The 11662-nt window shown below is 40.1% G+C and overlaps 2 protein-coding genes and 1 pseudogene across 2 annotated transcripts; 2 read left to right on the forward strand and 1 right to left on the reverse strand.

The window, feature by feature from the left end:
- The first annotated feature begins 1741 nt into the window (after positions 1 to 1741).
- On the forward strand, positions 1742 to 2752 carry LOC149388076 (serine/threonine-protein kinase BLUS1-like). Its single transcript, XM_089622355.1, has one exon. The coding sequence runs from the start codon at positions 1742 to 1744 to the stop codon at positions 2750 to 2752; it is 1011 nt and encodes a 336-aa protein (XP_089478481.1).
- A 1645-nt stretch (positions 2753 to 4397) lies between these two features.
- On the reverse strand, positions 4398 to 7432 carry LOC149388077 (uncharacterized). Its single transcript, XM_089622356.1, has 4 exons — positions 7009 to 7432; positions 6832 to 6924; positions 4676 to 4911; positions 4398 to 4482 (listed from the first exon to the last, which is right to left on the reverse strand). Exons 1-4 carry the CDS (start codon positions 7381 to 7383, stop codon positions 4398 to 4400), a joined length of 789 nt encoding a protein of 262 aa, XP_089478482.1. The 5' UTR covers positions 7384 to 7432.
- Positions 7433 to 10363: 2931 nt separating this feature from the next.
- Positions 10364 to 10864, forward strand: LOC149388078 (cysteine-rich receptor-like protein kinase 10 pseudogene; annotated as a pseudogene).
- The last annotated feature ends 798 nt before the right edge of the window (positions 10865 to 11662 follow it).

Consider the following 11662-nt stretch of genomic DNA (forward strand, 5'->3'; position numbering starts at 1 on the left):
TACAAAGAAACTTGTTATCTCTCTGTTGTTTACACTCCTACTTCTTTTCTCGGTCTTCATACTATGACCGCAATTGCTGTGCATCTTGATAAATATAAAAACCAAACAATTTTTGAAGATTGTATTCAAGCAATGATAGCCAAGTTTTTAAAATATTGGGGAGCTGGAAATGTTCCATTATTATACGGTTTTGGAGCCATTCTAGACTGCCGATGTAAAATTGGTGGTTTAAAAAAATTTCTTAAGTACATTAGAAACCATTTCGAGGACCAAGATTACGTTGCACTTGATCTCGCGAGGATCGTGGAAGCTTTTTATGATCTTTTCAGGATATATGAGGAGAAACTCCTACCGCAATATCGAGCACAAACATCTCAATCACAGACGCAGTATCCAAGAAGACACCAATACACGAATGTCTTCGTCAACGCGCCCGCTTATAGCCCATCGCCTCAACAACAAGAAGCTGGGACAAGTCAGACGAGGTCGAGCGCAACCGACGCACGGTCCCATCCGGAAATCCAAGAGTACGATCGGAACGAGTTGGTCAAACCGGATGACGAAGCCATCGACCTATTGGTTTGGTGGAGACAGAATGCGAGGAGGTTCCCGGTCTTGTCATCTATGGCACAAGACATCCTCACCATTCCTGTTTCAACCGTGTCATCTGAGGCGGCTTTTAGTAGCGCGGGCCGCATCATCGACGATAGAAGATGTAGCTTGAAACCGGAGATGGTCGAAGCATTGACGTGTGGTAAGGATTGGATTCAACATAGAAATTGAGCACAAGAAACATTCATGTGCTTCGATATTCTTGACGATTTTGAAGTTGATTTCGCAAATGTAAACATAAATGGTTAGACTAACTTGTATAACTGAGGGATATCCCGACCCTTGTCCGGGATAAATTTTCAAATAATTAAAGAGGAAATGGGTGCTCTTTTTCCTCGCCGTCGCACCTTTTTAGGGGATGGTGAGGTTTTTTAGGAGACCCATTTTTAAATTCACATTCTTCTTTATTCTTTTTTTCTACTCACTTATTTAAAATCCTTTCAAATTAGTCTTTTATTACTTTCATTTAAAACATTTTTTTTTAATTTTTTTTTTACGTCTAACGGGGTCCGGATCCCGTTAGGCGGGATCCAGCTACCGTCCGGGTAGTTAACGGGACGGGACTCCCGTTTGGGCAAATAACGGGAGTCCGGGCTCGGGCGGGACGGGAGTAGCGGTAAACACCGCTAGGCCAGGTTTTGAATTACGACAAAATATAAATTCAGAGCTCAAATCAGCGGAAAATAAAAATTCAACTGCTATGATGCGACTTTTCAGGGCTTATTGCAGCCAAAACCAATTTATTGGTTTTTTTTTTTAAGAAAAAACCAAGTTATTTTTTAAATTCCTTAAAACATATCTCATGTCTTTATAGAGGGCCAAAATAGAATCCGAAGTTCGGATGAATATAGACGAGTAACTAATTAACTGATCTTAGCTGGCGTACAAAAACAGAAGCAGAGAGAGTAAATAAATATACACGTGGCTCTAGTCAAGTACACTAGTCCTTTTCTCGTCACCTTATATTTACAGCTTCACAACCCATTTCTCTCTTCTTTCCATTCAAGAAAACCCTCAAGAACATCGAAACAAGAAAATGGCGAAGAATGAGAAGAAGAAGAAGAATAAGAAGAATAAGAAGAAGAAGAAGAAGAGATACGCATCTACAAACAGCGTAGAGGCTTACAGAATGCTTTCGCTGATAAGCACCAGCCCCGATGCCACAGTCTACTTGGCCCGATGCCGTCCACGCGATTCAATGCGCGTGGCAATCAAATCCATCAAAGTCGTCGGAGACGTGACGTTACCCAATCTTGACCCTTCTCTTCGCCACCGAAACCTCCTCACACTCTTCCGTCTCTTTCTCGCCGACGACCACCACGTCTGGGCCGTCACGCCCTTCTCCTCCGGCGGATCTTTGCGGACCATAATACCCTTCCTCTCCCCACAATTCCTCTCCGAGCGCTGCGTCGCCGCTGTACTGAAACGAGTCCTCTCTGCAGTGGCGTATCTCCACAGACGCGGAATCTCCCACGGCGACATCAAGCCCGGGAACATCATCGTCGGGACCAGAACTCGAATTGTCAAGCTCGCCGATCTCGGGGTTTCCGAGTCCTTCTACAACGCTAGAAACGTCGACGAGAACGACGACAGGCCGTACTGGAAGGTTCCGGCGGAGAGCGGTGCCGAGTCGGATGTGTGGGCGTTCGGCGTGACGGCCATGGAGTTGGCTCACGGAGGACCGCCTCTTTCGCCGGCTTCACTCGCCGGAGTGTCGGAGCCATTGCGGTTTCGCATCAGAAAGCGGTTCGGGTGGTCGTTGGAGTGCGAAGAGTGTTACAAGAACAAGGCCGTCGGGTCGGAGAATAGTTTCTCGGAGGATTTTAAAGACATGGTCGCTTCTTGCCTCGACCGAGACCCGTCCAAGCGACCCTCCGCGGAGGATTTGCTCGGCCATCGGTTCTTCTCCGAGAATAAAGATTCCGGTTTTTGGATAGAGAAGATTCTGAGGAAGGGAATCCCGGGAGTGGAAAGGCGGCTCAACGAGTTCAATATCGGTCCCGGAGAGAAGGTTAGGGCTAGCGTTGGAAACGCGAGAAGGGTTGTTTCGTGGGAGTTGGACAGAGAGAGATTCAAGCTCGAGCCGGTTTTTGATGAGCGAGTTGGAGCTCGTGACACGGCGGCCGGGGTACTGAGTTGAAGGCCGAGTTGGAGTCACAACTAAATGTGTTGATTCTCACCATTTTTGGGTGTTTTATTTTGAAGGCTTTTTATTCTCTTTTTCATTCAGACATAAGTTATTTTTCTGCTTACGTTTTGGATATACTTCATTGTTTCACCTATCAGCTATTTCTTGAATTACAGTTTGGACGTTGCATGGTTTGTGTTTGTGTACGTAAACTACTAAATAGTCACATCTAGTTATGGTTTCTCAGTTAAAGATGGAGCGGAAATCAATTTATTTTCAAGTACAAGAAAAGTAACATTCACATGTGATTGTGATACGTAGTGAACCGTTATTATTGAAAAAATCTCATGTGTTATTGTTGTGAGGAAATGAGAACGCAACAAAAGTTATTCAACTATCTCAGTAGCGAAATATCTCTCCAAAATGTCCGCTGCAACTTAGAGATAAAATTAAATTAAATATACATAAAAAAAAATAACAAGTGAGTATTGTGTTTCTAATACTCGCTTCTTATTTTTAGTCCTATTTTCATTATATTTATTTATATGTTCCTCTGAACTTTAAAACTGTATTAATTCTTACTAACCCCTGGATTTTTTTTTTAATATTTATATTTTATCAAATGTGCCCCTGAGTTTGAATTTTGGCTCCGCCATCGTTTTGTGGGGCTATTCTTCACCCACAACTGTGCAACAAAGGATTGTCATTGGTCATCAAATTTGAATCCAGTGCGTCATGAATCTAATGAGAATGAACCTCTTATATTATATATTATGTGACCTCGAAAGAAAGGGATCTACTACAAAATGTCTAATAAGGGTCACTCAAAAAGTGTCGCAATATATTTTGGGCGTCGTTTTTTGAGCGACTGTTGCGATTTTTACGCACACCCAAGGGTATGTGTCGCCCGAATAGTAAAGTGTATATGAAGTACGAGTATCGATCCCACGAGAACAACGTTTAATTAATTGACAAGACTAACTAGCACGAAATGAACTTGAAGATTGCGGTGATTGTGATTGTGACAAATTCAAACAATAAAATAAAAGTGGTTAAAAATAGAGTTGTTGACAATAATGAGAATGAAAGAACTATGGTTTCACAAGTTATTCCTACGGTTTGGATTCTCATAAATAAAACACAAAAAACACACGCTCTTAGTTCATTAATCACGTTCACGATAATGATAATCATAGATTTCTATCGAACATCTAAAAATCTAAACCTATGCTGGGATATCTTCTCTTGATCTCAACCCCTAAAAAGAACGGTTAGCGTTAAAAATAAGAACGTTCAAACAACTCTGTAACAGTCTAGCTATCCCTAACCTAGGAATGTATTACGGTAAATTAATACTTTTGCACGACTAACCTAATCTCCACCGAGCATTGAATCAATCCAAATATCATGAACGATGTAGCGAATCACATTCAAGCATTAAACACAGAATTAATTTAAATAAACATGATAGAGCATATGAATATTAATTAACAAGCATGCATGAATCCATAATCATATTCCTAACTTGCTACACCATAGTCCTTAATGAAGTTAGTGCATGATTGAACGGAGAATAACCAAAGAAGATGAATATAGAGAACTCACGATAATGAATAAGAAATCTAAATTAAATTATAACAACGGGAGTTCAAAAGATTCAGAGAATAGAGATAAAAACCGTGAATGATGGAAACGAGACGGTGATGATGATGATCTTCTCTGAACGCTTCGTCTCCCCCGAGCTTTTTCAACCGAAAATAATAAGGCCAAAACTAAAACCTAATGAAAAGATGATGTTTATGAATAAACAGAAGTGTTTTTATAGGTATCCTAGGTTTTTCGGAGCTCATATGGGCCATCGAATAAGATCCGACGGCTCGAAATACATTTAATAACACAAGTCGGATCTGCTATCTTCGGGGGTGTGCGCCGCACAGGACTTTATGTGCGTCGCACATGCCAAATCTGGGCAGGTATGCGCCGCACAAGAAATGCACAGGAGAACGCACAAGACTCTGTGAAGTCTGTGCAGCGCCCAAATGAGGGTGGTTCACTGAACCACCAATCTTGAGCTCCGGGTGTCGGAATTGTGATCCGAAAATTGTTCTGCGCTCCTTGAGACTGCCCCGTCCTCCTCGTATGTTCCAAATGCCACCATGAAGTCCTAAACTCTGAAAATATAGGAAAAACTCCAAAACACTATCTAAACGCTCGTAAACTAGCGTCGTTTTGTCGTCTAGAGTATTAACAAACACGTTTAGAATGCGTTTATCAAATACCCCTAAACTTGAATTGTCGCTAGTCCTCGAGCGATAAAATAAAACAAAATTCCTCAAAACAATAAACCTAAACGATGGTAAAGTTTGATGTTTCATGCATCGACCGATAATCGCGTGCCTCAACCATAATGTGTCGACTTACATACAAGTGAGAGTTCATGATTTTAAACTTCAAGTCAACTACTAAATTTGAAAGAAAAATCACAAGCTCGAGTTACCTTGACCATTTTTTCAATACTTTTGCGTCTCGCTCACTCTCGACTCCCAAGGCTTCGTGACTCTTCCAACCCCTCTCAATAAACACACCTAATGCTTAATTTGTGAATTTCTGCTCAACATACACTCATATGCCCCATCTTCTCCCTTAGTCTCCACTAATTTACACACATCATTTCCAGTCAATCGGTAAGTCTTTAAGGCTTGTAATGTTAGGCTTGGGTCACGGGCAGATACGGATAATGAACGGCTCATGGTTAAACTAGCACTACAACAAATACGACATTTACCGACGATTTATTTCGTCGCTAAAAACCCCGAAATCGTCGCTAAATCTCTTTAGCGACGATAATAATCGTCGCTAAATATGCGTGCCTAAATCTATTTAGCGACGATTTTTTCGTCGCTAAATATTTACCGACGATATTAGCGACGATAATGTCGTCCCTAAATGTCGTGACGAGAAGTTTTTTTCCATTTTGAAACAGGAAATTAGCGACGACAAAGTCGTCGCTAATTACTTCTGTGTAATAATATTTAGCGACAACTTTGTCATCGCTAATTATTATTATTATTATTATTTTTTATTTTTTTCGTCGTTAATTATTTATTTTTTATGGTTTTTTGTTTATGAAATTCTAAAATGAAAAATCAAATAAAAACTAAATTATATTATCCAAATCAAGAAATATATAAAATCCGATTACGTACGTTTTCGGTTATCGAGAAATATGTAAATAATAATCTACTATACACAAAATTTCTAATAAAACACTACTCGCGACGTTTGCTTTGTCGTCCCGCCGCTCGTTTTCCTCCTCCTCGACGTGAAACGCTCTTTTGCTGGCGCTGAAGTTCTGCAGGCTGCGGCGTCGGAGTAGACTGACTTGGTCCGCCGGGCGTCGTCTACTGGCTGGCGTCGGGAGTCCTCTGCTGGCCGCCCGTCGGAGTGTGGACGTCGGGCGTCGGAGTGTGGACGCCGGCCGTCGGAGTCTGCTTGCTGTGGGATGACGGAGCCTGCTGCGAACTCTGCGGAAATTAGGACATGAAGGAGCTAAGGTTGAGGCCGGGCACCTGACTCTGTATTGTCTCGGCGAACGCGGCGAGGGTCGATGTCAACACCTCATGCGAGACATATCCTGGTTGCGACGTCCCAGCCTCCGGACCGTAGACTTCGGCGACTTCAGCAGCCATCCGTGCTCCCTGTGGCACCAAACGTCCGACGCCGGTCAAGTGATCAGTCCGCGAACCCATAATATCGCGGATCGCTTGCTGCTCTAGAACGGAAATATCAACGTCCGCTCCTTAGTGCTCAGCCTCCGCTCGCAACGTGTTGAACCTAGCAACCAGTCGATCCTGATATAATTAACTAGTTAGTATATATTAATCGAAAAATAAGAAAAATAAATGTAAACTTACATAACTTGCGGAGGCTTCAGGAGTCAGCCATTCGGACTTGTCGGACTGATGTTGGCGCTTGTAGTTCGCAAACAAGCTCTCGAAAGCGCGTGTCTCGACGCTCTTCTGCATGTAAACAAAACTTCAAGTGTTAGATAATTTTAACGATTTGATGTATCATCTAAACATAAAACTTACGTTCTTCATGCGGTGGGTCGAGAACCCAATCGTCCCCTGTCGAGTCTTCGTCTTCTTCTTCGCGCGATTCGCCTTGTTCTTCGCTTGAATGGCCTGTAATATAAGTAACCGTACATGTAAAGAACAAATCGTTTAATAAAAGGGTAAACACATATTTAACGTAAATGATTTGATTACCTTAAATTCATCGCTCGTATATCGTTGTATCAGCGTCTCCCATTCAGTGTCGAGCTTAACGGTCCTCGGTTTCAGCGACCGCGCCACCTGTACGCTGCTCTTGCAGTCGATGTCGAACCATGACCGCAAGGTATGCCTCCAATCGCGAAGACGAGTCTTCGCGTCTCGAATGATTGCCGCATCGACAATCGCCTTCTTCTTCCCGGTTGCATCACCATCGACTCGAATGTCGTACTTGTCTCGAATCGCTGCTCGGATCTCGGCCTCCTTCGCCGGCCCCACGTTCGCATTCGTCCACCTTGGGACCGTAGGCGAGATCTTGTCTCGGACGACCAACCCGAGCGTGTTCGCGAACATCGCGAGATCCGGATCCATCTCGCGCTCTGGCTGCAAGAACGACTGAAACTCCTCGTTATAAACGACGACTTCCTTCACCCCGGGGCGCCGTGCACGCTCAGATCGAATCCCGACCGTCGGCCCACGCACGGCCGGTTCGATATGCTCGTCTTCTTCTTCGACGCCATCACGTACGGGCGCCGACTGGCAATAATTCGGGAGACGGGCTAAGAAGTCATCCCCGCCTCCGCTGCCTCCAGCTCCTGTAGCCGCCTTCGGCAGAACCTCCCCTATAAACTTAACAACCCGGCATCAGCCTTTAACTTTAAAATCTGCATAGAAACATCCTAAAACTAACAATAAATCCAACCTCAGTGGTTCGATCATTTTTAAATCTATAAACAACTAATTAATTTCACATTTTTAGTCATTTCTAACAAAAATTAAATCCAATTTCAATTTCAATCCATAACCAATTAATTAATTTCACATAAACTACCTAATTTTCGTTAAACTAATTCATTAATTTAAGTTTGTTACCTTTAGAGAATCGGTTAGTAATTACCTTTAAACTAATTCGTTAAACTACCTTTAATTCATTAATTCATACATAAACTACACAAACTTAAACAATTTTAAATTTTCTAATCGTAATTAACAAAATTACATTTCCTAATTTATTAATCTCTAATCTACTATACTTATATACATAATTAATCTCTAATCCTAATTTACAATTTTAAATTATCAAACATCCTAAATTATATCGTAATTAAATCCTAAATACTAAATTATATACTAAATTATATCCTAAATACTTATATCCTAAATAATTATATATATAATTATAACTAATTATATATATAACTAATTATGTAAATACTTATATCCTATATAATTATAACTAATTATATAAATACTTATATCTATATACTAAATTATGTAATTATATAAAATATAACTTATATATAAAAATATTTATAACACCAAAATAAGCATAATATCACAATTTTTATAACTAATTCATACGATTCCATTTATTTATAACTAATTTAAATAATTTAAATTACCTAATATAAATAACTATATACTAATTAATACAATTCCATTTATTTATATAAAGTTATATATATATATATATATATAAATAACTAATATATATAACTAATATATTAATTATATAAATAACTAATATATATATATAAAGTTATAAAAAAAAAAAAAAAACTTACCGGGGAGTAGAGGACAGTGGACGAGGACGAGGAAGAGCAGCGCAAGCTGCCGGACCGGGGCGGACGAGGACGAGGACGGCGTCGGTGGTGGAGCGGCGGCGGAGCTGCAGACAGGAGAGAGATGTGAGGAGAGAGAGAGAGATGTGAGGAGAGAGAGAGATGTGAGGAGAGAGAGAGAAGTGAGGAGAGAGAGACTTACCGGGGAGGTAGCGATCGGCGTCGACGGCGTCGGCGACACACGGCGGAGGAGGAGAAAACAGAGAGAAAAAATTCGATTTTAGGGTTTGGGAGCGAATGAGGGAACTGATACGCGACCTGGTATTTAAAGACATTTACCGACGATTAACTCGTCGCTAAATGTTTAAAATTCGTAGCTAAATGAACTTAAATTTTCAGTTCATAAACCAGGCATTTAGCGACGATTTACTCGTCGCTAATAGATTTTTTATACATTTAGCGATGATAAAATCGTCGCTAAATCATTTCATTTAAATTATTTTGGGGGGATTTTTCCCTCTTTGAATTTCGTTAAATTTCGAAATTAATTCCAAACTATTAGCGACGATTTAATCGTCGCTAATTGTTTCCCCGCGAACTTAGCGACGATAAATTCGTCGCTAATTATCTTTGCCGTCAAACTTTAGAAGTTTTGGCACCAAATAATTAGCGACGGAATTATCGTCGCTAAAAGGTTGATTAGCGACGATTTAGTCGTCGCTAATACTTCCGTCGCTAAATGTCATATTTCTAGTAGTGTAGCAAGGGTCGCTAAACACTTCCTTAGACTCATGCTAAACTCTCCTCCGAGTTAAAATTAACTCATTTAAACACTGTCAACAAACTCGACATACGTTAGAAATAAGCGTTTCAGTGCGTTATTTTTGTTTATTTATTTATTTCCCCCTTTTTTATGAACGAATAAAAAAACGACGACGGTGTTTAACGAGTTTTTTACATCTTTTACTTGGACTCGGAGAATCATTCAACAAACAAGTCAACACATATGATAGTGATAAGCAATGATGTCCAAGCTAGCTCAACGGGTTCTTTGTGGGAATGTCTTCTTTGGCTAGACTCTTTTACTGACTTAGAACGAGATGGGTCATGTTTTGCCTTTTCTGGAAGGGTTCTAATTGATATCCATGATCGGGTCGACTTTTTAGGTAAACGTGGCTTATCCTAATGCTTATTTCATTTCAACTTAGATTAGTGTGTATTTTATTTCGCCTCGATTAGGAATTAGAGAAGGTTCTAGTGTGTTGTGGGTGTTTTCAATCAAGTGATCGGTCAAGTTACTATCCAAGGTCACCTAAAGGGTCGAGACATACATTATTCGGGTCAAATGTGGCAACTATACCTTTCTCACCTAGTAGTTCATGAACAAAACAAACTCATCTCTAATGCTTAGGCATTACAATATCATGTCGTTGTAGTATAGTGGTAAGTATTCCCACCTGTCACGCGGGTGACCCGGGTTCGTTCTCCGGAAATGACACCAAAAACTTGTTGCGATTTGCATAGATATTCAAGGCTCAAAATTATCCACCGGGATCTTAAGGCGAGTAACATCCTCCTCGATGAACACATGAACACCAAAATCTCGACTTTGGCATGGCCAGGATATTCGGCCGAAACGAGTCAGAGGCTAACACAAACAGAATTGTCGGAACGTAGTAAGTGATAGGCCTTATGTTATACGTTTCCTTCAAATAAAATGATGAAAATCCTTCGGAGCTAATTAATTCTTATTAAAATGCTCAAGTGGTTACATGCCACCCGAATACGTAATGGAGGGAAAATTCTCGGAAAAGTCCGACGTTTATAGCTTTGGAGTGTTGATGCTCGAGATCATATGTGGCCGGAGAAACAACTTCGTTTTCAACCCGGATCGTCCCATGAACTTAGTAGGATATGTGAGTTTTTTTTTTCTTCCCAAAAAAATGTATTGATTATTAGAGTTCTAAAGACATCCTTTCAAGCAGGCATGGGATTTTTGGGAAAATGGTAAAAATATGGGTATCGTGGATCCAGCGCTATCCGATCACTCCACGGGAAAGCAAGTCGCGAGGTGTGTTCATATGGGATTGTTGTGCGTACAAGACAACGCATCAGACAGACCAAACATGACTGATGTTCTTTCCATGATTTCAAATCGCAGCTTGATTCTTCCGTCTCCAAAGCGAGCGACACTTGTTTTCCAACCTCGACACGACCCAACAACTTCTTCCCGGCAAGAGAAGGAAAGCCTTTTCGTAAGTGCTTCTATTACAGACTTGGAACCGAGGTGATCATATTGCCTTGTGCTCTATTGTTAATACTACGTTCCTCTATGTGTACATGTACAATTTTTTTTTTCTTGGTTTGTTCTGTATCAAATTAATCCAATTTATGGGTGCAATTAATATATCATCTGTTGTGAAGGAAATTTATAAAAGCAATGAAATAGGAATGAAACCAAAAAAAAAAAAAAGAGGATGGGGAAAACGTGGATAATTAGATGAATGAGAGTATTAAAAAATTGGAAATTTCAATTAGAAGATTTTTAAGATTTATGATGAAGAAATGGGTATAAATATAAAATCAGACCAGGAATATAACTAATAAGGCCAAAAGTAATCTGGAAACTTGTATAAATTGGAAAAAAATAATCTTAAAAAAAAAAGAGAGAGAGATTCATACAACAACTAGCTTCAGCTAATAACATGGTCCGCGCAAGGGGTGGAACTCCCCGAGATTACAAAACCTGCTAATAGCAAACTACATCGCCCATTTAAAGAGCCGACGGGAATTTGACTCCCGAGCGGTCAATGCAAAAGAAACTAAAGGAAATGAAGCTACAAATACATTTTATTTTAATTGAGGGTAACTTTTAGGCTCTTTCACATAGTTTATTATTTTCTTTTCTCAAAATTGTAATTTTCTATGACTAAATAAAAATAATATAACATTTTCTATAAATAAATCATAACGACAATACTAGCCAGAATTACCTAACGCATTTTTACAACATTTCATTACTTTTTTCAGAGAGAAAAAAAGAAAAGAAAATGAAAGTGATACCAAATAGGTTTTTAATTACTTAAAAT

The sequence above is a fragment of the Urtica dioica genome, chromosome 8 (assembly GCF_054948205.1).
Source record: "Urtica dioica subsp. dioica isolate 48M chromosome 8, U.dioica_male_clone48M_v1_H2, whole genome shotgun sequence".
In the NCBI taxonomy this organism is placed as follows: domain Eukaryota; kingdom Viridiplantae; phylum Streptophyta; class Magnoliopsida; order Rosales; family Urticaceae; genus Urtica; species Urtica dioica.